Source organism: Trichoderma camerunense (genome assembly GCF_050948025.1).
Source record: "Trichoderma camerunense strain CBS 138272 chromosome Unknown V8C40scaffold_10, whole genome shotgun sequence".
NCBI classification, from domain to species: domain Eukaryota; kingdom Fungi; phylum Ascomycota; class Sordariomycetes; order Hypocreales; family Hypocreaceae; genus Trichoderma; species Trichoderma camerunense.
In genome coordinates this window covers 1,388,551-1,410,997 of record NW_028145360.1, presented here as the reverse complement: position 1 = coordinate 1,410,997, position 22,447 = coordinate 1,388,551, and the positions used below count along the sequence as shown (strand labels likewise).

The following is a 22,447-nucleotide window of genomic DNA, read 5'->3' as shown; positions in this document are numbered from 1 at the left end:
TTCCTATAGTCTGATATGTAATGCAATAGCCGGTTTGATGGGTAATTACAACACGTAGTGCAAAGCAACTACGAGACGTCGGATGTGATATTGTTGAGAGTTAAAAGGCCGGTAGTGTAGCAACTCGCTTTTTCCGCATCAAGATATTCAACATGCTTTTCATGGGATTCTTATCGGTTTCAGCCACATCCTTCTGGATATTACTTATGTCACACGCTTGCGGGATGCTGTGATCACCAAAAATGACCAATCCGGATATGTGACGACTGAGCATTACGCAGAGATAATGTATGTCGGAGATGTAGCCTGGCTCTGATATCTCTGAAGTTTCTGTCGCTGCCGTCACAAGGATTATAATGTTCCCTTGACGGCCTTGGAAGTCATCAACTGTTGCAGCTGGGGCCATGGATGAGATTGCTGAGTAGTATAGCTTTTGCCTCTCACCCTCGATGAAATCGACGTTGGCTTCGTAGGGTGTGATGATGAAGACATCGGCGGGAGTAATCTTTGTCTGTATTACTAGGTCGCGGACAAAGTGTAGAGCGCGCCTGGATTGAGCCGGATTCCACCCCGACCCAGTCACTGGACTGAAATAAAACTTGGATCTTGTACAGTTGATAAACGCCTCTGAGAGCATGCCACCGAGAGGAAGAGCCAACCCAGGAAATCTCTTCTGTAGAAAGGCTTCCAGTTCACGGCCACACGCATGCCGATCCAAACTGATGTCGCAATCGGGTCCGTATCGAAAATCTGACATGTCTTTGACCACCTCATAACAGAGGTCGAAAAGTCCAGTGGCCATTCTGAGTTGGGTCCTCAAGCGAAACACAGGCCAGCGATTCCCTTTGAAGAAAAGAAGAGCGGACAGTTTACCATCGTCCTCAAGCCTGTTTACGAAGTGGCCTTTCTCATCTTTTTGTCCAAAACTCACCACACGAGGTTCCAGCTGCTTGTCGTCGCCACAAAGGAGACACGGGAGAAGTGTGTTGCCCCATACTGAGTAGAGGTCAGGACGGCCAACATTGTTTGCTTCGTCCACTGCGATACCCTTGGCTAAGCTCTTCCAGGAATCGTATGGCCTTTGACAAGAAAGGGATATATTCGTGCAAAGGATGTTAGTACAGCGCAAAATGTTCCGGAACATGAACCTGATGCGGTCGGCATCCACCGTATGGCCATTTTTGTACTCTTGATAGCCAATTACTCCAGTTGCCACATCGCGAAGTCGCTTAAGATTCGATTGGTTATGTAAATACGATTGCAGCGACTGTATTCCTACGGGATCATCACAATGAAATGGACGAACAGCAGGCGATCGTAGGGCCACAAGCAGCCAGAATGCCAGGGATAAGTGCAGTCTCCATTTCGGTTTAAGAGCAAAATTATATGGAGGAGCTGCCTTATCACCTATCCGAGGATTTTCGAGGAGTTTGTGAAAGGCAGCTACCTCGTCATCTATATCGTAGCCACGAACGATGAGGATACGCCTAGCTGGACTTTCGCCCAACGCTTTGGCCTCATTGAGCCGACTTGTGAATTTCTCAGAGATTCGGTTGAGATGCTCCGCAAAGTTGTCAGCTGCGACGTCGGTAGCAGCACATGCATAGATCGGCCCGAGAGCGATAGACATGCCGAGCGTGGCTACGGAGAGGACCGTTGTCTTTCCAAAACCAGGTTCCTTGCATTCAAATTAGTGAGTATCGTCTCTCGAAGGATCAGGGCAAACAGACTTACGCCTGTGATAAGACCAAGACCCAGTGGTACCCTGCTGAGATATGTACAGAACCTTTTGCGATCTCTGGGGAGAACATCCTCCATTAGAGCGTCGACGATATGCTGGGACGCTGGAAGCAGGTTTACTGCTGGCAAAGGGCGGCCTTGTGCAAGCTGCATCGGTGGTTGCGTCTCAGCATTCTCCCGCAGAATTTTGAAGAATCCATACCCGCGTAAAAGGTCTCTGTGCAGTCTCATCTTGAGTTTGATGTTAGATGAGGTAGGAGATTCAGTGCTCCTGGCTCCGAATAATTGCAGGCCGCCCTGCCTTCGAGGTGTCGGGTTTGCATCGGGGTGAAATTGCAGCACAGCCTCGACTTTACGCTGGCATGGTTTAGAGTCCGCGAGGAAATTAAACGATACCAAGTAATCCTTTCGTCCTTCATCGCCCACTACCATGATATTGAAATTGGGCCGACACTCGATCTCTTTTGGCCGACGCACTGCAAGGATCAAATATCGCTCATCTGACGAATTGCAAACTGCGTTTTCATCTGCTATACCCTGGTGTACAAGTACATTCATGATGGTGGAGCCGTGAACGACTCGGGCTGGCCATTTTGCTGGCCTCTCGCGATCGACAGGAGCTCGAACGGCAGGATCGTAAATATGTAGGCACAGCGTGTCGCTATTGAGAAGGCAGCGCAAAGCAGCATCATACCGACTGGGGAACTCCTTCAGTTGCACGACGACGTAGAAGTCGTCGATATACGATGATGGCGAACCACTCGTTGAAACAAAGGACGCTCGCAACTTGATCTTGTAAATCCCGTCGGCCGCCGCATGTAGCCAAACGAAATCTTGAACTTGGGACTGCGTCATCGCTGTAAGATGATCGTTGTCATCCTTGAATCTCCATTTTGGTAAAAATGAGCTGCCCTTTGCCTAGGAGAGCATTCGGTTATAGCGCCCAAGATCCCAGCTGTGATCTGTGCCATAAGGGTAGTTAAAGGAAGGTGGAATGTACTCTAGGACAAACGATTTCGGGATATCCTCCGAAGGCGAGTCTACCACAAAACGGAAAGTTCGCTGGGAGAGAACATCCAGTAGTGTATGGTTTCCAGCGATGGGCTGTGAATTGTTGATCCATCCGTCGCTCGGATGGCCTGGGTTGTCGAAAGGCAGTCCAAAATCAATGACAACAGGATCTGAGCCATCTTTGACATCAATTTCGAACACTGAGAATTTGCTTCCTCTTTCAGGCAGTGATTTGACTAGAGCTGGCTCTATAGGCTTAACAGCATGAACCAGTTTACCCAGGGGAAACTTGACTTGTATTCTGTGGTATGAAGATGGCATGGGCTTTTGATATCGACGTGGGATAACTAGGCGTGTAAATTGCGTGTTAGCACAGATAGCAATCGAGATTCACAAGGATCTCACTAAAGTAAAACGTTCCAAAACCCTCTTCCTCTCCTTCACTTGCACGGGGAAATTCAATGGTGAATGTAAGCCACGCAGGATGACCTAAGACATATTGCACCATGAGTCGGCTGCGAATGTCGGTTGGCAAGCCAAGCTCCTCGCCGCCTAGGAACCCGTCATCGATGATGAGTGCGCACCCACTATGCCATTCTAATGAAGGATTGGTGACTTCTGCTGGAGCTGGTAGCTGTTGGGTGGCATCCACTCCCTCAGGATCGGACGAATGTGAATGTGAATATGAATCACCCGGGGCGTCCTCTTCACTGGACGAGCTGGACCTGCTGGATGCCCTGATATGACTGGATGACGACATTTTTCCTGTGATGATACAGTCAAAAGAATGTCTTTGCGCTTGAGCTGAACGATAGTTGGGTATAGAACAGAAGATGCTTGGAGTGAGAGGTGACTGAACACTCAATGTTTTTGCGAACAAACCGTTGCCCCGTTAGCAGGCGACAAGCTTTCGCAATCTTACATGTACTTAGAGCGCAAGCACGGGTCAATGACCGTGCCTCCCCCCAAGCTAGATGCCATAAATTGAACCTAGCACGAATAAACACTTGGTGACCAGTGGGAATATAAATACGAGATGGATTTATGCAGCAGTACATGTATCTTGAACGTGCGAGAAAGGCCAGTCGTGCCCATACTCCTCGCCCATCTTGTTCGCCGACATGATTTCTACATACCAGAGAGAAAAAAAAAGACCAAAATAAAAGAATAAAGAAATTTTTTACTGGTTAAATCATTTTCAGTACAAAGGGTTTTTAACAATCGCATCAATCTCATCCTGAGTCTTCTTCGGAATGTCATCATCGAACCAATCCCGTACTTGAGCCACAGCCTTCCTAGCACTTTCAACAAATGCCACATCAATCAGAGATTCTCTGTGAATCATCAAGATATAAGTGCACAAATCATCCTCGCTGCTGCGGTGTGGGCGATTGTACGGCGGCTCGCCCACTTTGCCGAGCTTTTCGATGGTTGGCAAGATGAGATTAACCACGGCTAGAATAGCGCCATCTTCGTTGCTTAAGCCCTGGGTCATCATTCTCAAGATAGATATGAGCCTTTCTGCCCTGCCAATCGCTCGCTGGACCATGGGCCGATTCTTCTGGATGCGCTTCAGGGCTTGCAATCGGAACTCGAGGTTGCGGACTTTGTTCTGAGCCCTGTCTAGAATCAAGTAGGCCAATTCACCGGCTTGTTGAAGGTCGTCCAGCGTTCCATTTCCTTCAAGAAGCGATGTGTAATTTATTCCATCCTGCAGAACATGGTTAGCCTAGCTGTTGACTGCATCGCTGTACATCTCAGACTTGAACTGTGCGTACCAAAACTGTTTTCTTCTTGAGTGATTCCTGGCGTTGCATGGCAGCCCCCAGAGAAACCTCCTCTATCTTTGCAAGCAATATGGCTTGAGCTTCTTCATACGCTTTTTGGTCGGTATTCATCTTGTCTATAGCCGAGTCAATGTCTGCCTCCAACGATGTTATTTCGGTTTTCTCCTCCTCCGTCTCTTCGTAAAACTTGGCTTTCTTCTCCTTCAGTTCTTGTTCAATGTCGTTTAACTGTAAGAATATTACGTATGTTAGCATATATGCACGTAATTACACAAGTGACTGTGAGTAGTTCTTTACCTGAGGAATTACCCCACCGACTGAGCCGGTCACAAAGCCAGCACCAGTCTGTATGAGATCTGTAGCTTCTTGAATGATGGCCTTGCGCTTTTCATTGGATGCATCGTCTCCAGTATAGTCAGGCCAAAGGTCGATGAGCTCGTTGAACTTGGCTAGGCCCTTTGCGATTGAGTCCAGTGCTGCCTTGACACTCGAATCGACAACGCCATCGATATTCGCCTCCAAATCATGTAGGCGGCCCTGCAAAGCCATGAAAATTTGCATCCACCGAGCCAAGCCGGAGTCAGGATCAGGTCCTGGAGGCGGCGGAGGAGTTGGTGGCTTGGGATGAGACGACCAAGCAACCGTCCAAACCTCACCAGTATGCCCTTCGAGTGTCGCCTTACACTTATTTTCAGCCTCATCCCAAATTTTGACTCTGTAATCTCGTGATCCTGATGCAACATCTTTTCCATCCGCAGACCAAGAGACAGACTGTACAAATTTGGAGTGTCCCTCCCATGTTGAGAGACAGTTGCCAGAGACTGGGTCCCATACTTTGATTATACGATCTTGTGATCCCGTTACAATTTTGGTACCATCAGATGACCATGAAAGTCCAAGAATCGAACCCCGATGACCCTTGAGAGACAATTTACTCTCTTTCGTATCTGCATCCCATATGGTAATTTCGTTATCGTTACCTCCGGATGCGAAGAGTTTAGAGTCCGGTGACCAGCCAATGGAATCGACCCGGCGGTCGACGTCTAACTCGATAACCGAGCTCTCGCCCGCAGCCAAGTACCAGATTCTCAGCCTGCTATCCGTCGGCGATGCAAATAAGAGTCGAGTGCTATCTGGAGACCAGGCCAGAAGTGTTGTCGCATTGCCAGTGTTGGTGAGGATGGTAGCTTGCGGGGCCACATCTGAGTCCCAGGTTATATCCCAGATCCAAACGTTTCCATCTCCTGAAGACGAAGCCAATTTAGTGCCATCGGGAGACCAGTCAACAGAGTAGACAGGAAATTTATGCTGAAGCGTGAACTTGGCAAGGCCGGTTGTAGAATCCCAGATCTTAACTGACGCATCGTCGCTTGCAGATGCGACATGCTTCTGATCAGGAGCCCACGCAACTGACCAAATTATCCCAGTGTGGCCTTCCAGTGTTTTGATGCAGAGACCAGATTCTGGATCCCAAAGTTTTACTGTTTGGTCTTGGGAACCCGATGCGATCACTGTGGCATTGTCTTTCTCGTCCTTGCGCGGGAGCAACGACCTAAGTTGGCCGAGAGGTAGTTTGCTAATCTTTGTCACAGGAAGCACCGTTTTGGCAGGACTTTCATGACCTGTAAGTGTTGATAAGCATTGGCCCGTGACTGCATCCCATGTTTTGATAGTACTATCGTCCGATGCCGATACAAGCCAGGCTCCATCGGGCGACCATGAAACTTCCGTGACGGACTGTTCATGACCCTCCAATGTTATTGTGCATTGCCCTGACGATGTGTCCCATATCTTGATAGTATTATCCAGTGATGCCGATGCAAGACGAATTGTATTAGGCGACCAGGCGATAGAGCGAACAGCAGAGTTGTGGCCATTGAGTGTCAAGGTGCAATTGCCTGTAGCTTCGTCCCATACTTTGATACTGTTGTCATTCGAACCCGAAGCAATGTGAACTGTATCGGGTGACCAAGCAACTGAAAGAACTTCGTCACTGTGGCCTTCAAAAGTGGTAATACATTGACCTGTAGCCAAGCTCCAGATCTTGAGAGTCGTATCAGCCGATGCCGAGATGAGTTTTGTACCGTCTGGTGACCAAACAATGGAATTGATACGATTGTCATGGCCTCCTAGTGTGAATACACATTGCTTTGTGGCTGGATTCCAAATCTTGATTGCGTTGTCGTCTGAGGTTGCAAGCCGTTTGCCGTCGGGAGACCAAGCGACCCCATTAGCACCACCGATATGATCATTGAGCGTCAATATGCACTCGCCCGTGGCTACATTCCATATCTTGACTGTGCCATCGTCTGATGCTGATGCAAGTGATTGGACAATAGGTGACCATGCGAAGCGTTGTATGGGACCGCTGTGGCCCGTGAGTGTCGCGATGCATTGACTTGTAGCTCGATCCCAGATTTTGATCGTTCCATCCTCTGACCCTGATATGATCCAGGGAACATCCATAGTGTGAGAAGAGAGAAGGCAGAATTTAGATGTAGTTGCTAGATATATTCTGCGCTGTTGTGCGATGGTATGAACAATGTGTTATGCTGCCTTCATGGCGACTTATATAGCTATATTCTCAGCTTGCCAACACGTCACGCTGATGGCAATTCCAGCAGTTTCCTTTGAAGGCATCATCTCTCAATTGTTTACCAGTTTGGTTAACACCCCTTGAAGTAAACAGCTGAATAACATATGTTGACGTTATAGTATTTCATCAATATGGGGGCCGCAGCTTTCAAACCCTGGTTGATCTCCGTGCAGCATCAATTGTAAAGAGAATCCAGCGAATAAATGCTCGACACGTTGTTTTCTGCAGTATTCACATCTGCCGCTGCGCCTATGGCTTCCGCCATGTGGTTGCATTTATGTCAAAGCGGAAGTCTCGAATTAGCTGAAAGCTGTGCAGTTGAAGATGTATTCCTCAATGGGCGACTTCAGCCAGCCACGGATGGTAACAAAACGGCAAGCTCTGCTTCTGATTGGAGTTCAATGAGGGGTTATTCTCTTCTTCAGCCGCCAAGAGGCGCTCATTGTAAGAGAACGCAAATTGACCCATCACTTTGAAGATGTCAGCTGTAATTGACTGAGGTCTATTCCGTACTTTTAATCTCTTATGATATGTGACCCAAGAAACTCAATCTCCTCTGGTCTGCACACAAATCCCGCTCTCGTGTTCTTACTCGCCTTCCGCTCACTGACTGCAGCATGCATAAAATAGGTGATTTCATCTGTGGGGTTGGTATTTGAATGCTACCCTACGAACGGCTTGAGATAATAAAGGGTTACTGCATGCTACAAAGTCCTGAATATGGTTTAATTAAAGTTAACATCAGTTAGCTCCCAATTATAAACAAAATGTCGGCGACTATGTTTAGAATAACTTTGTTCTTACAGCTAATATACCCAACCCCCTGCAGGGTGTGAATGCCACTATGAATTATGTTTCCGCATATCAACAGTTTCACAGCAACAGTTCCATGGATCTAAGGATCGTACCTATAAATCGTTTCTCAGTGGTCAGCAGTACCACCCCGCACTTTGATCGTTAAGGAGCATGAGGTCTTTCCTATTCTCCCAAATAATTTGCTCACAAGCCGTCACAATAGTAGCTTCGTTTGCTTGAAGATGCCTTCCGTTCAAAATCCCACATACTTACTTGCGCCGAACTGGACTTACCGCCCAAATGGCCCGATTGCTCTTGGAAACATAATTGTTGATCCGTTCCGCCCTCAGTATGCAATCTCCAAGCCGACCAAGCCTCTACCTAAGACGGAGACAGCAACGGAGAATAACTGGATATTCGAGACTGAAAAGATACGGAGTGTGAATGTGAGCATCTGGACCCGCTTATTCAATCAACTGAGCATCAAACTTGGGCCAAACCGTCAGAAAGCAGATTCTGTCAAAATTGTCATGAAATCTCTCGAGACCACTTACTTTAGAGATGAGCCCTCGATGCAAGACATCCAAGCCATTGCCAAAGAGCCAATTGTTAGCAGTATTCTGAATGCCGATGGCCTACTTCGCAGCCCAGTATACATGGTGACTGGTCTGAAAATTGCAAAAGGGTTCCAGTTAACTCACCATGGGTCATCCGGACGCGGACTGTCTGCCGAAATGACAGAAAGTGTTGCTCCAGATATGTCTGTTGGCGGTAATGCGAATATTGAGATAACGACGGCCACCTCGAATGGATTTGAAGCCGCAGATGATATCATCTTTGCATACCAACTGCTCATCATTAAACCCAAGGGTTGGGGTCCGAAAACGACTTTCAAGCTGGATGACTATCGACACAAGGCCGCCATGCTCGTGGATAGTACCAGCGACGAAGCAGAAGAAGGAGAAATTGAAATTGAATATGGTGGTGCAACAGTTGATGAAGTGGTCACAATTCAAGAAGGCATTACGGAAGTTAATCCTGACCAAGCCCAACATGAGTGGCTCTTCCAAAACGAATGAAAATAACTGCATCCCGTTATAGATGTGAAGAGATGAACGAGATTTTGAAACCATGTATATGTCTACATAGAGAAGTCAAATGAACAGAGATGCCCATCGTATGCTGGGAAAACTACATGTAGATGTGAAAAAGATTCAGACGTAAATGTTACATTTATGCGCAATTCATGCAGTTCAGCAGCCTTAGCCGCTATGCTATTCAGTATTTGAAACTATTAATTCAATGAGTAAATAAGTGATTAGATGGACAGAGAGAACTTGCTGGTGTCAAACCCAAACTTGGAAATCTCCCGCTATTTGGCTGCTCCATCTTACCCTTGCGAGACTAACCTAGAATTCCACAGTCCACGTGGGCTGGCGATGATTCATCTCTTCGCTCGCTCGCTAGGTTGCTCCGAATTCATTCTCATCTCCCGAGCGACTAAGTAGAAACTTGAGCTAACATCTTGCTGAACACCGAAAGCAAACTACTATTCGGGCTGATCGGACACATATGCCGAGAATGATGGCACTAACGAGGGTTTTGACTGAGTCAATCCACTTCACGACAAGGATCTTCACCCGTGTGCTGTAAGCGCTACGCCTCTGCCCCGCCTCGGTCTTTATCGGACCATCTCACCGTCCTGAGCGAGATAGGCTTTGTAAAAAGACATGATGTTTTCTCTGTTGGGTCTAGGGAGTAACTGGGTCGTGGGGGTGCAAATTCGAACCTTATGAGATACGAAATAGAGAAGCGCCTTATGGCTAATGGTTGAAGACGGAGCTGCCGTTGGATCACATGGCGTGCTGAAAACAGAATTGGACCTTATTCAGATAACGATTTTACGATATAGTCGGTGAATTCTAATTTCTATATAAATGTAGCTGCATAAAACAAAATTCAGAAACTCATACTAGGTTTCCTTAACTCTTGCGTCGAGCTATTCCTACTCCCAGTGTCTTCAGACTCGTCAACCGTCTGCCTCGTCACATCAGTCTTCATTGTTACCTGGATACGCCCAGGTGGTGCGACTGCTCGCTCAATATCCCTATCGTTTCTAATCTCAATATGAACGGAGCTTCCTTCATCATGCTTGTGCTTCTGTTCTGCGGGTGTGATGAAGCTTAGTCTCTGAATGGCACCCAAGTTCTGAGATTTTGCGATTTTCGCGGTGAGCTCTGCCATGTTCATTTCTATGGAGAGTTTCAGGAGGTATGCAACTGGATGAAACTGCAGATAGCTGAAGATCGTTAGTTATTAGGAGATCTTAGAGAATTGCGCATTTGGGTATAAGGACATACCTGAGACTGCTTGGTAACGACATAAGACCAATCAATGATACCTGTTAAGTGTTGCGCATGAGCTGCTGAACCTGTATCTGATTCTAACCAGATCAAGTACTTACATCAAGGCACATGGAAAAACAGACCAAGACCAAGTTGAGCCGATAGAGAGGTATGTACTTGGACAGCCCACTCTTGATCAAGCGAGACCGGACCAAGTACATGAAGCGAACATTTAGAGTCAAGTCGATGATGCAAAAGATTACCTTTTCCACTCTGTCCCATATATCGTTTATGTGGATCCAACGAGGTGAAAGCTGGAGATGGGCTGGAGTCCAAATAACCATCACACTGATGTTGACTAGGAGTAACAGGAGGAAGACGCCCCATTTAAGGCTTCGTGCAGCTCCAGGTACAGCCATTAAAAAAGCAATGCGATTTATGATGATTTGCATTAGCAGCTGGATCTGAAGCGACCAACAGCAAGCTGTAGGTGGGCAAATGGTTAGTATCTGACAGACAGAGATATGATATCCTAGGGGAAGCCGTACAGATGAGAAAGAACAGTTGGAAACTATGAAATGACAATTAGAACACCTAATCTGCATAGAAGAGCTATGTCGGTGGCAGAATAAGATTTTGTAGCAGATACGTACCTAGGACCGACATATTCGCGCTGGAAACACCATGTAAGAGCCCCAATGATGATACTTGCTATCCACTCGCCCCAAATCAAGGCAACATAAGTGATTATCCTATGCTTCCGCTTCCAGGAATGGTAAGATTGCCGTCCTGCCTGCACTGCCGCAAAGATGGCAATTCCTAAGGAGAGTCCCCAGAAAATGCTGGATATGTTCATGTCGGTGTCATCGGGAGTCTCGGAGACGTAGTTGTCTGGGACGAGAAATCCGCGATACACCATCTTGTCATCGGCACGAGAGCTGTGTCAACGCTCCCACAAAATTGTGTATAGAGAAAGAAAGCAAGACCATGAGCAACACATTCATAGCCAAAGGAAAGCAAAAGTTGAACGAAGTCAGCACTCAGTCGGGAGGGCGGGGGAGTTTATGGGGTAACTGCCATCCTTCCAGAAGGTCATCAGAAGGACATGCTAAGCTTCACTTGGACGGTTCAAACTCTCTAGCTTCCAGCTTGAAGCCACAAGAGACAAGGACTGGCCAAAGACTATGGGGCAAAACCTGATGAACAAATCACCATCGAAGCTTGTTCTGAGCCAGACTAATAGCTGCAGTGCTAGTTAGGCTGCTATTTTAGTTGAGGTAAGCCTTGAGCAATCCCCAGACCCCACAGCCTCTGTCTCCATGTCTTGAGTGCCACCCCACGTTATTTTCTCCAAGTCTAGCCGTGCGCCACGTGGGAAGCTGGAGTTGGGGTCGGATTCCTTCAACAAGGTTGTTGACTATCAGGAATTGAAGGTATGGCGCTGGGGATGATAGAATGCTCCCATAGTTGCCCACCAACACCTTGTTATATCGCTGCTTGGTGTCGCCGTCGGGGCTGTTGCTGGAATCAGCCGACCACATTGCAACTCATGGTCGTGAAACAAGTTCCCATCGACTGTTCTGAAGCGGGACTCCGCAGGTTATAGCCTCTCTCCTCCCGGTTCATGCAGAAACCGCTCACTCCACCCTCGGGCTGGCCGGGGCGACCCCCGATAAAGTTTGGCGACGATGGGCAATAGCCAGAATGGCTGCAAGTAATTATTTGGCGATAGCATTATGTACATCGGGGAATATGTAGCGAACCTACCGAGCGCATGAAGCTTGGATCATTTGTACGAAGAGTCATCATCGTCAATTCACCCGAATGTCGTCTTCGGTGAATGGATGTTTTATCTAGGCTAGTTTAGCTAGACGGGCACGATAGCTTGTAGGAATAAACATATATATCTCGTCGTGTCCTTGGTATTAGAAAGCTATCGAACAGATTATGCATATTGTCTTCATATACCCTTCTCTTTAATACTTCGAATCAAGCGCCAAACTCCAAGTCCCACCGCCATGTCATCTAAGCATTTCGTCAACGATCCAACCAAGCTGGTCAATGACGCTCTTTTTGGCATCACCCTTGCAAACCCCGCCGTCGCCCTCGATGCTGACAACAAGACCATCTATCGCCGTCCAAATCTCAATGGAAGCAGTCAAGTCTCCCTTCTCAGCGGCGGCGGTTCTGGCCACGAGCCCTCTTTCGCTGCTTTTGTGGGAGATGGTCTATTAAGCGCGGCCGTTGCTGGCACCATCTTTGCTTCTCCCAACACCGAACAAGTTCGCAAGGCAATCATGGGTCTTATTGATTCAACTCGAGGCGTCCTTGTCATTGTCATGAACTACACGGGCGATGTTCTCAACTTTGGCGTGGCCGTAGAGCAAGCCAAATCTGCGGGTCTCAACGTCGAAATGCTGGTAGTTGCTGACGACGTCGGTGTTGGTCGTCAGAAAGCCGGCAAAGTAGGACGTCGAGGAATTGCCGGAACTGTGCTCGTTCAAAAAATAGCTGGTGCTCTCGCTGCACAGGGCGCCAACCTGTCAGAGGTGCACAGGATCGGCAGATTGGCAGCTGATAATCTGGTCAGCGTTGGTGCTAGTCTAGAACATGTACATGTTCCAGGCCATGCTGCCCATGGGGATGACGGACTGAAAGTTGGTGAAGTTGAGCTGGGCATGGGCATCCACAACGAGCCTGGGTCCGGCAGACGCACAGCCGATTTGCCTGAACTCGTGGCTGCAATGCTAGCACAATTGCTGGATGAGAACGACAAAGACAGAGCATTTCTCAGCATCAAGTCTTCTGATGAGGTGGTGCTTCTTGTGAACAACCTTGGTGGTGTTAGTGTTCTCGAGATGGGGGCCATCACTACGGAGGTTGTGACACAGCTGAAGGGACAATACAATATCCGCCCCGTACGAATCCTAAGCGGTACCTATATGACTAGTCTTAATGGCCTGGGATTCAGCATTTCGCTCCTTAAGGTGGTCGATACGGGCATCAACTGGTCTACGATGATCCAGTTGCTCGACGCCCCTTCAGAAGCTACAGGATGGTCCGCTCCTATCTCTACACAAACATGGGAAGCAAAAGTTCAGTCAACTCGAGAGTACAAGGAGGCACCTGTAAGAACAGTTCAAGCAACTGGGCTCAAGCTAAACCCTGCAGCTGCGAAATCGGCACTCGTGAGGGCCCTAGAGCGGGTGGTCGCATCAGAGCCGGAAATTACCAAGTACGACGAGGTTGTGGGTGACGGAGACTGTGGCATTGGCTTGAAGCGCGGTGCGGAAGGTTAGTGAGCTCTCCGAAGCTTCATTTAGTAACCATTTCAATCTGACATGCATAACCTTCTACTAGCTATTCTTACGTTTCTCTCAACAAGAGATTTCTTCGGCGACGCGGTAGTCGACGTAGCAGAGATTGTGCCTCTTGTCGAAAAGACAATGGATGGTACGTCCGGGGCTCTGTATGCCATCTTCTTAAATGCTCTGGTTCGATCTCTCGCTGCTTCTCCACCAGGCGAAGCTACACCGCAAGTCTGGGCCAAGGCATTAGAACAGAGCTCTGCAGCTATGTCAAAGTATACAAGCGCCAGGCCTGGCGATAGAACCCTCGTGGATGCCCTCCACCCTTTCATTGAAACACTAGGAAAGACTGGAGATATAAAAGAGGCAGCAAAGGCTGCAAGCGTCGGTGCAGAGAAGACCAAGGGTATGAAAGCCAGCCTCGGCCGGACAGTCTACGTAGGAGGAACCGGGTTCCAAGAATGCCCTGACCCAGGCGCCTGGAGTTTGCGAGCCTTCTTTCTTGGGCTTGCTGGAGTTTAGTCTAGCAACTCTGTATAATAGTCTATGTTAGTCTATGTATGTAGCAGGCACAATGTCATAAATTTTGTTATCAAGCTTTAAGTAAAATAGACTCTTATCAACACACCGAGGACACGTGTAGCCATTCAGGCACAAACAAGGGTATTCTCTGTTCACATGCTACGAATGAACGCCTACATTTAGCACGGCAAATTAATTTCTGTAGTGCGACGTGTAACAGCCAATGCTTGGGCACTTCTGGACCGTGCCCGACGCGGATTCAACGGCGAAGCTCTTGTTACACAGGTTAATGGCAGCTTGTTTTAATATCATCTCTGCATATCCTGAAGCCGGCTACCTTTGCTTCCGGTGTTGGCCCAATGCTGTGGAAGAAGTCAATAAGTTTCCGAGTATGCATGAAAAAGGGGCGAGAGGTGGCAGCGGGCCGGGCCATTGCCAGTAGTGGTCAGTAGAAGTCTGGTACTTCGGCCTGGTGTCCGAGGCAGCCTTTGGCGCTGTATATGACTCGAATTAGTGTGGTTAACATGGTGAAGCCTCGTATTCAGCTTCCGGTAAGCATCATCTCGGCCTCAGCTCCGAGAACAGCGAGGCGGCAAGATCCATGCCTGACCAGGCTATGGACATGAACGTCAGTGCGTTTATACTTTCCAGAAAAAGACAGCATCACGAATCTCTGGTTTATTGAAAGCCTATGGCGTTATGGATTTTTGCGGAATATTGCTGGCGGAATGGTGCATAGACCGAAACCCCCTTGCATCGTGGCTTGAATGCGCAGCTGATTACCTGCACTAGTGGAAGCAAACAGTGCTGAATGTTTCCGACTATTGGATCATGGGCCCTACGTGCCGTTTCTCAGCCAATATAGGCGTCTGGTGGCTCTTTCAAGCATGATACAGCCCATGACAGACGAAAGACTTGTCACTTCAGAGCGCGGCCGAGACTCCGGGGCTGAACGCACGCCACTCTTGCCGAGCTATACTCTCAATTATATCTCCACAACGGGCAACATTTGGCGAGCTTGAACTTGAACAGGCCAGAAAATGGGGCCCCGTGTTTCCCCAGATTCTGGACAAGTTGCAAAGTGGGCTTCCTGGGGCGAAAGCCATGATCAGTGTAGTATTCCAGTATATATGCCTCTACGGCCTGTTAATCGTGCCTCGTAAAAGTCAACAGCCAACCAGATATACCACACCTGTTATTCTCTCTTCTATAACTTGACGGTATAAAAATATTGTTTACACCGGCTCAAGACCGTCTAATGTCCGTCGATATGAGCCATATTGAACACATTCACAGTGTCGAAGACGATCTGAAGAATCGTCAGGATAAGTCATCTCTCTCTCAGGACGGGTTTTCGAAAGGCCAACATGTGACAATGAACGTCATTGTGTCTGAAGAATGTACCACCGCCTGGTTCAAGTTTCGAAAAGTCATGCGTGAGCCATTCTCTGAATTCTTTGGCGTCATGATCCTCGTCCTGTTTGGAGACGGATCTGTCGCCCAAGTGGTGCTGGGAAAAGGCGCCAAGGGAGACTGGAACAATATCAACTGGGGATGGGCGTATGTTTTACCCCATGGCATTTACTCAGACTGTTGCTGACAAGATGGAAAGACTAGGGGTCATGCTTGGTGTTTACTGCGGCGGCGTATCAGGTGCACACTTGAATCCCGCGGTTACTCTCGCCAATTGCATCTTCCGCAAGTTTCCATGGAAGAAGCTTCCAATTTATGCTCTTGCTCAACTTCTAGGAGCCATGGCCGCGTCCCTTATCGTTTATGGAAACTACAAATCTGCGATCGACGTGTTCGAGGGTGGACAAGGTATACGGACTGTTGGCCTAGATACGTCTACTGCAGGCATCTTTTCCACATATCCAGCTCCATTCTTGACCAAGACGGGGCAATTCTTTGACGAATTTATCGGCAGCTCCATTTTAATGTTCTGTCTCTATGCTCTGCAAGATGATGGAAACATTGGTGCTGGAAATCTGACCCCGCTTGGCCTGTTCTTTGTCATCTACGGGATTGGAGCCTGCTTTGGCTCCAACACTGGCTATGCAATCAACCCTGCAAGAGATTTAGGCCCCCGAATCATGTCTCATGCAGTTGGTTATGGACACCAGGTTTGGACAACAGGAGACTATTACTTCTGGGTATGCACATTTCCATCCTCGAATTTGACCAAGTTACTAACAGTGGATGATAGGTTCCCGTCATCGCCCCATTCTTGGGCTGTACATTCGGCGGCTTCCTTTACGATACTTTTATCTATACCGGTGACAGTCCTATCAACGCCCCGTATATGGGCTTCACGAGATTCATGGATGTTCGTGCCAAAGCGAGAAGACCAACGATGGTGTGAGATCGCCGACACATCAACTCGGACGGTTTGGATACATGGCAAAGCCAAACAATTACCTTCATCTAGTATGGGGATGACTGGGATTCTTCTTCTGTACTCCTCTTCTCATTTCAATCAATTCTATTCTATCCCTGGCTAAGCATTGTGTGCCAAGAATGTGACGTACAATTTGTAGAGCGAGCCTAGAACTCCTCCTCATGGCGTGCATGTACTCTGTACCAAATCACGCAATGATCAACGTTTCTAATCATGTCCAATCAACATGTAACACAGCAGTTGGAGCAAGATTTCCAGACGTGCCCCTCTTAGACTATGGATGATGATGTTCTGGTGAAGACAGGGTTCGAGGTGGGCTCTGACAACTTACACCTATGATGCTAGGAGTCTGCAGTTGCAAGCACTACTACTGTATGCGCATGCCTCCGTGCTATACTAGACGCATCGTATCAGTAAACCTCCAGCTCCTTTGCTCATCAGTCTATGCAACCTATACGCGATATCCACCTTTCCAACGCTGGTTCCCCGAGACTAATTGGATCGAGGTAGACCTTCCAAGAAGGGCTTCCTTCTAGCTGCATTCTAGCTTCGTTCCATGGTTGGATGGCGCCCAAGGATGGGGAACTCGGGAACTCCGTAGCGCTTATCGCCCGCCAACCAACTCTCAGGATCGAGATCAAATACAAACCTCTACTTGTAATGAAGCGCTATCGGATGGCTTCCTTGACGGTTTCAACCCCCTCCAAGCTCCGGAGATCTCCATTCGTCAGCTGATAAGGTGAAGAGACCGTGCCCACCCCTTGAACAGGAACGCCAGGTCCAGCGGTGTTGATTTTAGCCCTGTTTAGCTTGTGCTATAGACCCGGGCATCGCGGAATAGCCACGTGGTATTTAGATTCGACCTAGACTTGGGAATCTTCAAAGAGAGCTGGCGATTGGTCCTGAAGTCGACAGGCCTCGGGGGATATGACTCGAAACACAGCCTTAATGTTACGAATGAATGCAACTCCTCCCTTGTAGCGTCCACATCATGACCCATGAAGCCCCGCAAACTCCCTGTGGGGTGAGGAGGGACATGTCTCTTTAGCTTCTTCTAGAAGGATTCCTCATTGGGGTAGGGATGGTGATGCGTCCAAGCGGATCTTTCGCAGCTGAGTGATAATCCGCCTAAAGAGGAGGAACGGGAGACTGCTGCCATAATAACGCCAGGTGTCTCAACGGATCGAAGCATTTATAAACACCTTAGACGCAACAATGGCTCCCGGAGCATTGATCGCCGATGATACTCCAATGGATGCGTCATCAGACCATGAAAGGAGAGAGGAACCAATCTCTAAAGCCTCGTAGGTTTATGGCCCTGTCACAATGACTAGAGGCAAGCTGAAGCTGACTGAAACACCCAAAGATGTGAAATGTGTAGGCGGCGAAAGGTCAAATGCGACCGAATGAGGCCAGCCTGCGGGTGGTGTACGCGCAATGGTCGTGTATGTGTCTACAAAGAGAAGCGGAAAGCTGTTGAGGAGAGCGAGAGGAATGACCAGCTAGAGGTTCGACTTGGTCACCTTGATGCTCTGGTGCAAGGCCTGAGACAACGCGTTGACAATCACATTTCGCGCCATGATGCTCACCACGAAATTTCTCATTCTCCCATGTCCAAGAGTCCATCGACACATCGTGACCGACATCACAGCTGGCATGTTACTGCATCTCCCGAGTCCACGCGCTCGGATATGGTATCTGAAGGCGTTCGGTCTCCCACGGTTATCCTTGATCGGCCGTTCAATCTCACAGGCGGCGTGAAATTACCGCGAAGCTTCAGCACAAACGTGAAGACTGTCTATGAACAAGAGATTAATCTATCGACGGATCCAGACCTCCCTCCTAGCGACTTGTTATATGTCCTGGTAGATCTCTTTTTCAAGCATATCAACACATGGTTTCCTTTACTTGACCGCAAAGCCACCTTTGGAACATATTTTGGTTCTACTTCTATCTCGCGAGGCGATCGTGTGGTGTTGTTTGCTATTATTGCAACAACGCTGCGGTTTGCAACAGACCCACGCCTGACGCCAAGTGCAAAACAAAAGCTTCACAACGGTTGCAAGCAAAAGGTAGAGCTGTACGCATTAGAGAATGTCAATCTCTTTTCGCTTAAAGCTCTCACTCTCCTCTCGTTAGATGTTCTGGGGACTTCCAGCGAACTGCAGGGACAAAGCCTTTTGTCTCTCCTTGTTCAGAATATCACTCATCTTGGCCTCTTCATGGAGAAAAGCGTCTACCTTTCCTCTCCGGTGATGCCAAGGGAGGCATTGCCTCGCAGGGTTGCCCTCCCAGAGCCTGATTCCTGGATTGAAGATGAAGGGCGACGCAGGCTCTGCTGGATGGTATATGTGTTGGACAGATACGCAACCCTGGCAACACCATACAAGTTCATACTGGCGGAAGAGGAAATGAAAAGATTTCTTCCCTGCCGATACGACTTGTGGTCGAGTGATATTCCAGTGGAGACAAGATGGCCAAATGGTCTTGACACAACAAAGTTGAGACTCACAGTCAACACGCCAGAAAACCTCGGCAGCTTTTCTTACCACTGCGAGGTCCTTGGGATTTTGAGCCGTGTTCACAACTTCCTGGCGAAGCCACTGAATATATACTCAATTCAGGATGTTCGGAGCTGGCAGAGCACTTTTGTCGCACTGGAGGGCGAACTATCCACCTGGCTTCGTGACCTACCCGCAGAATACGGTCAGATATCGGTCTTGTGTCATTCTGACCCCGGGGCCAGAATCATTAATTGGATCATGCTGCATGCCGCATTTGTGGTATCGACCATTCGGCTCAACTCTGCAGCGGCGTATCCCGTGCTCCAAAACGACGTGTTTGTACCTTCCTACAGCGCAATGCAGACTTGTCTCTCTGCAGTAGAAAGCCTCAGAAGCATCGTCCAAGACGTAATCGAGACCAGTGGCTTGTCTCTATTGGGGCCACACTTTGCCTTCTCGCTATGGACGTCGGCCCGGCTTCTTCTGGTACATGCTGCGACTATGGGATGTGAAATCGACTCCAACGTTGATTACTTTGTGGGCATCTTGGCCGAGATGGGCCGATACTGGGAGGTTGCTGCAAATTACTCGGCGATCCTGGGCCGAGTGACCGAGGAGGGGCGACAAGGAGACAAAACCCTTGCGGAGATGAGGCAGTAAGTTTGACCGGATCAGATGATTGAGGGGGCTCCTGAAGCTAACACTCTCCCGATAGACACGCTCATGAGCTTTCAATGGTTTCTGGTTCGACGAGACTAAGTGCCTTGGAACCCACTTCAACTCGAATTTCTTCTGCAAACGAGCTAGATTACCTCGAGATTTTTGATTTCTTCAACTACCCTCGGTCGGCTGACCATGGCTCTACCGCTCCGTACGAAATAGAGCAGCATCTATTAGATTATGATGCTGGGCCCGCCACACTTGGCATGGGCGTTGAAATGCCGAGTGTAGAATCGGATTGGTTGCAGTATGAGACCCATTAGCCGACGATGGTATTACTACGAAACGCCTTCTACTTCTTTCCTTTTTCATGATAGTTCTTTTGTCTGCTACCGTTTAAAGATCTCATAGCATAGAATTTTAGAAACCTAAACAAAGATACTTATTTCATTAGCAATCAGACGATGACCGTAATGATAAGTATCTCTGATCTGTGCGTAGTGTCCAGTGGACGTGATCTACTTGTTTTAACTATTCCGAGAATAATATTTCTCAATGCTTACCATTGCAGATGTGGGCAAAAGGTTCTTTCAGAGTCAGCGGATGTTGAGATAAAAGGGAAGCCAATTGTATAAATAGAGCTTATGTAGTTGTCGAAACTGAGCATTGACACGGCAAATGCCCTGCTTCTGTCCCCTCTACAGAAGAATACGGCATGCCATGATGCTTCGAAAGTTTTACTTGAGGTTTAAGTAGAACCAATACAGCAGCTTGATGACTGGGACATGATGTAGTCTTGTGATAGGGCATATCAGATGCAGGGAGAGCTATTAGCCAGCTTGGCCTCCCCCGCACGTAAGTCTTGTCCCCCTGGAGAAGCCCGCAACCCCACCTTAGCCCTACCGATAAGTGGTAAATTCCCCTTCAGCAGGGGCGCGTTGTCCCAATTGGCCGGAAACACAACTTTGGTGCTCGAGTTTAACACGCGTAATGCCGTTGTTCCGCAATTGATTCCCATTGCCGATTATTGGCGGTCTTTATAGCTAGTGACTCTTCTGAGTCTTAGTAAGATTGCAAAATGTGTGGCCTTGTTGTCTTATGAAACGGGCGTTCTGAGCGGAGAATGTGGAGAAGCTTATTCTGTGCATGAGAGTTTCCGTCATGCAGCCGATGAGCAGAACTCGCCCTTGGATAATTTGTCTTTTTTTTCATCAACTGGTTTAAAATAGAGGCTATCCCGCCACTCTAGCTTTTCCTGACCTCTGACCAGGGTCAAAGTTACGATCTGGTGAGGAGAGTGTAGTAGTTGAGATTAAGCTGGATAGACTAGCCGTTGGTGGCTTCACAGTGTCTCACTCGTTCAAGGCCGACAAGAAAAGAAAACTGCCACGACCGGGTATTCAATCATTGCGCAAACTCCGACCGCAACGTAACAGTGTGTTTGGGGTCCCTTTTGTCGATATGCCGGTGCCACTCGGTACCTCGGGAAATTTCCCGAGGCTAGGATTCCTCGAGAGCATGGAGATGGTCCGGCTGGCGGGCAATGGTGATTCCGATGATACTCACCAATTCATGAGCCGCCAACCAGCTTGGCAACCAGGAGCCCAGCTCCCTTGGGAGGAAGCGGATGATATCTCCAGACACAAGACTGCTGTCTATTTTACGACAAGAGCATATGGAGGGCATGTCTACATTCAGGCGCCACTCGCCGCCGTGAAGGTTGTAGAGAGCGAAGACGAAACTGCCAAAGGGGCACCAAGTACGGGTAAATTTGGTATTCACGTGAGTCTGCTTATTGTCGTTGAAAAGAGGGAGATTGTACATGTATTAACGAGAAACAGACAATACAAGGAGTATTTACGAATCCAGGACATGTAGACCGGCCATTCATCTACCAGGTTTCGAAACTTGCCGCCGGCCGTAGCTTTCAAACCTATCTCATCACTGCTCGCCAACCAAAGCAACCTTCAACAAACCCTTTAGGTCCATTCCCAGAATCAGACTCAAAGTTGCCTCTAGGACCTATATGCTTCAGCTGCCATGTCACATTCAAGCGGCCTGTGCCGAGCTTTGCGGACTTGCAATTGTCATCAGCCCAAGAACGCTTCGCCAGCATCCTCGCCCAGAGAAAACCTGACGAATGGCCAACGAGCCCGCAACTTGACATTGATATACTCAACGATACATTTCCGAATGCTGGCCATGGTGGATTCCCTATTGTCGATATGTACAAAGTTGACATGAAAGCGTACAACGCGAACAAACCAATTCCCGAACGTCGTGAACTACTATTATATAAACTGCACAAACCGATTCCCGCAGAAGATACCAATTCCCAAATCCTTGTTCACGCTTTCGAAGCAGACAGAAATGGACTCTTGACAATAAGCAACTATTTGGGATGGGGTTACAACTTGGGCGTCGCCGCGAGCCTCACCTACACATTCACCGTGCACGTCAACTCCGAAGAAGCCGTAATAAGAGACGGGTGGTGGATCCAAGAAGTATGTTGGCCACGAATCAGCGCTGGGAGAGCAACGCTGGAGAGCAGAATCTGGAGTCCTGAGGGAAAACACGTTGCCAGCGGGTATCAAGATGGAATTGCTGGGCCGGATCAGAAGCGCGGGGCTGAGAAGTTGTAGATTGGAATTGGCGACAAGATTTATGCTTGCCTAATGTTTAATGCATCTAAGATATAGCTCTTCACCCATTTCCCATAGAGTCCACCGCTTAGCGACTGCATTAGAAGCTGCGGCCACCCAGTTGCTTTGGTCACATTGC

General features: G+C 48.3%; 8 protein-coding genes across 8 annotated transcripts; 6 read left to right on the top strand and 2 right to left on the bottom strand.

Annotated features, from left to right (window-relative positions):
• Nucleotides 1–100: 100 nt before the first annotated feature.
• Nucleotides 101–7,004, bottom strand: V8C40DRAFT_275301 (WD40-repeat-containing domain protein; the record flags this gene model as incomplete). Its single annotated transcript, XM_083220689.1, has 8 exons — nt 101–1,678; nt 1,735–2,097; nt 2,293–2,626; nt 2,741–3,098; nt 3,157–3,497; nt 3,957–4,462; nt 4,530–4,766; nt 4,857–7,004. 8 exons carry the CDS (start codon nt 7,002–7,004, stop codon nt 101–103), a joined length of 5,865 nt encoding a protein of 1,954 aa, XP_083072832.1.
• V8C40DRAFT_247416 (uncharacterized protein) lies at nt 6,738–7,727 on the top strand. The gene has a single exon (XM_083216321.1). It carries the CDS (start codon nt 7,338–7,340, stop codon nt 7,608–7,610), a length of 273 nt encoding a protein of 90 aa, XP_083072831.1. The 5' UTR covers nt 6,738–7,337; the 3' UTR covers nt 7,611–7,727.
• A 167-nt stretch (nt 7,728–7,894) lies between these two features.
• Nucleotides 7,895–9,107, top strand: V8C40DRAFT_247415 (uncharacterized protein). The gene has a single exon (XM_083216320.1). It carries the CDS (start codon nt 8,172–8,174, stop codon nt 9,006–9,008), a length of 837 nt encoding a protein of 278 aa, XP_083072830.1. The 5' UTR covers nt 7,895–8,171; the 3' UTR covers nt 9,009–9,107.
• Nucleotides 9,108–9,844: 737 nt separating this feature from the next.
• Nucleotides 9,845–11,480, bottom strand: V8C40DRAFT_247411 (uncharacterized protein). The gene is made up of 5 exons (XM_083216319.1): nt 10,928–11,480; nt 10,823–10,845; nt 10,394–10,758; nt 10,290–10,330; nt 9,845–10,228 (listed from the first exon to the last, which is right to left on the bottom strand). The coding sequence occupies exons 1-5, from the start codon at nt 11,191–11,193 to the stop codon at nt 9,889–9,891; spliced, it is 1,035 nt and encodes a 344-aa protein (XP_083072829.1). The 5' UTR covers nt 11,194–11,480; the 3' UTR covers nt 9,845–9,888.
• A 776-nt stretch (nt 11,481–12,256) lies between these two features.
• V8C40DRAFT_279904 (Dak1 domain-containing protein) lies at nt 12,257–14,104 on the top strand (the record flags this gene model as incomplete). Its single annotated transcript, XM_083221308.1, has 2 exons — nt 12,257–13,568; nt 13,635–14,104. Exons 1-2 carry the CDS (start codon nt 12,293–12,295, stop codon nt 14,102–14,104), a joined length of 1,746 nt encoding a protein of 581 aa, XP_083072828.1. The 5' UTR covers nt 12,257–12,292.
• A 1,270-nt stretch (nt 14,105–15,374) lies between these two features.
• On the top strand, nt 15,375–16,466 carry V8C40DRAFT_266691 (MIP/aquaporin family protein; the record flags this gene model as incomplete). Its single annotated transcript, XM_083219778.1, has 3 exons — nt 15,375–15,664; nt 15,717–16,257; nt 16,311–16,466. 3 exons carry the CDS (start codon nt 15,375–15,377, stop codon nt 16,464–16,466), a joined length of 987 nt encoding a protein of 328 aa, XP_083072827.1.
• Nucleotides 16,467–17,174: 708 nt separating this feature from the next.
• V8C40DRAFT_247406 (uncharacterized protein) lies at nt 17,175–20,116 on the top strand. Its single transcript, XM_083216318.1, has 3 exons — nt 17,175–17,806; nt 17,869–19,662; nt 19,722–20,116. The coding sequence occupies exons 1-3, from the start codon at nt 17,718–17,720 to the stop codon at nt 19,987–19,989; spliced, it is 2,151 nt and encodes a 716-aa protein (XP_083072826.1). The 5' UTR covers nt 17,175–17,717; the 3' UTR covers nt 19,990–20,116.
• Nucleotides 20,117–20,840: 724 nt separating this feature from the next.
• Nucleotides 20,841–22,401, top strand: V8C40DRAFT_31575 (acyl-CoA thioesterase). Its single transcript, XM_083222823.1, has 2 exons — nt 20,841–21,448; nt 21,508–22,401. Exons 1-2 carry the CDS (start codon nt 21,128–21,130, stop codon nt 22,306–22,308), a joined length of 1,122 nt encoding a protein of 373 aa, XP_083072825.1. The 5' UTR covers nt 20,841–21,127; the 3' UTR covers nt 22,309–22,401.
• Nucleotides 22,402–22,447: the final 46 nt, after the last annotated feature.

Excerpts from the sequence above, each read along its gene's own strand:
- V8C40DRAFT_247416 (XM_083216321.1), top strand. The coding sequence starts at position 7,338 with ATGCTCGACACGTTGTTTTCTGCAGTATTCACATCTGCCGCTGCGCCT.
- V8C40DRAFT_247415 (XM_083216320.1), top strand. The coding sequence starts at position 8,172 with ATGCCTTCCGTTCAAAATCCCACATACTTACTTGCGCCGAACTGGACT.
- V8C40DRAFT_247411 (XM_083216319.1), bottom strand. The coding sequence starts at position 11,193 with ATGGTGTATCGCGGATTTCTCGTCCCAGACAACTACGTCTCCGAGACT. Across the intron at positions 10,846-10,927 it reads CGCGAATATGTCGGTCCTAG|TTTCCAACTGTTCTTTCTCA; the intron begins GTACGTATCTGC and ends GTCATTTCATAG. Across the intron at positions 10,331-10,393 it reads GTTTTTCCATGTGCCTTGAT|GTATCATTGATTGGTCTTAT; the intron begins GTAAGTACTTGA and ends AACACTTAACAG.
- V8C40DRAFT_247406 (XM_083216318.1), top strand. The coding sequence starts at position 17,718 with ATGGCTCCCGGAGCATTGATCGCCGATGATACTCCAATGGATGCGTCA. Across the intron at positions 17,807-17,868 it reads GAACCAATCTCTAAAGCCTC|ATGTGAAATGTGTAGGCGGC; the intron begins GTAGGTTTATGG and ends AAACACCCAAAG. Across the intron at positions 19,663-19,721 it reads ACCCTTGCGGAGATGAGGCA|ACACGCTCATGAGCTTTCAA; the intron begins GTAAGTTTGACC and ends CTCTCCCGATAG.
- V8C40DRAFT_31575 (XM_083222823.1), top strand. The coding sequence starts at position 21,128 with ATGCCGGTGCCACTCGGTACCTCGGGAAATTTCCCGAGGCTAGGATTC. Across the intron at positions 21,449-21,507 it reads CGGGTAAATTTGGTATTCAC|ACAATACAAGGAGTATTTAC; the intron begins GTGAGTCTGCTT and ends AACGAGAAACAG.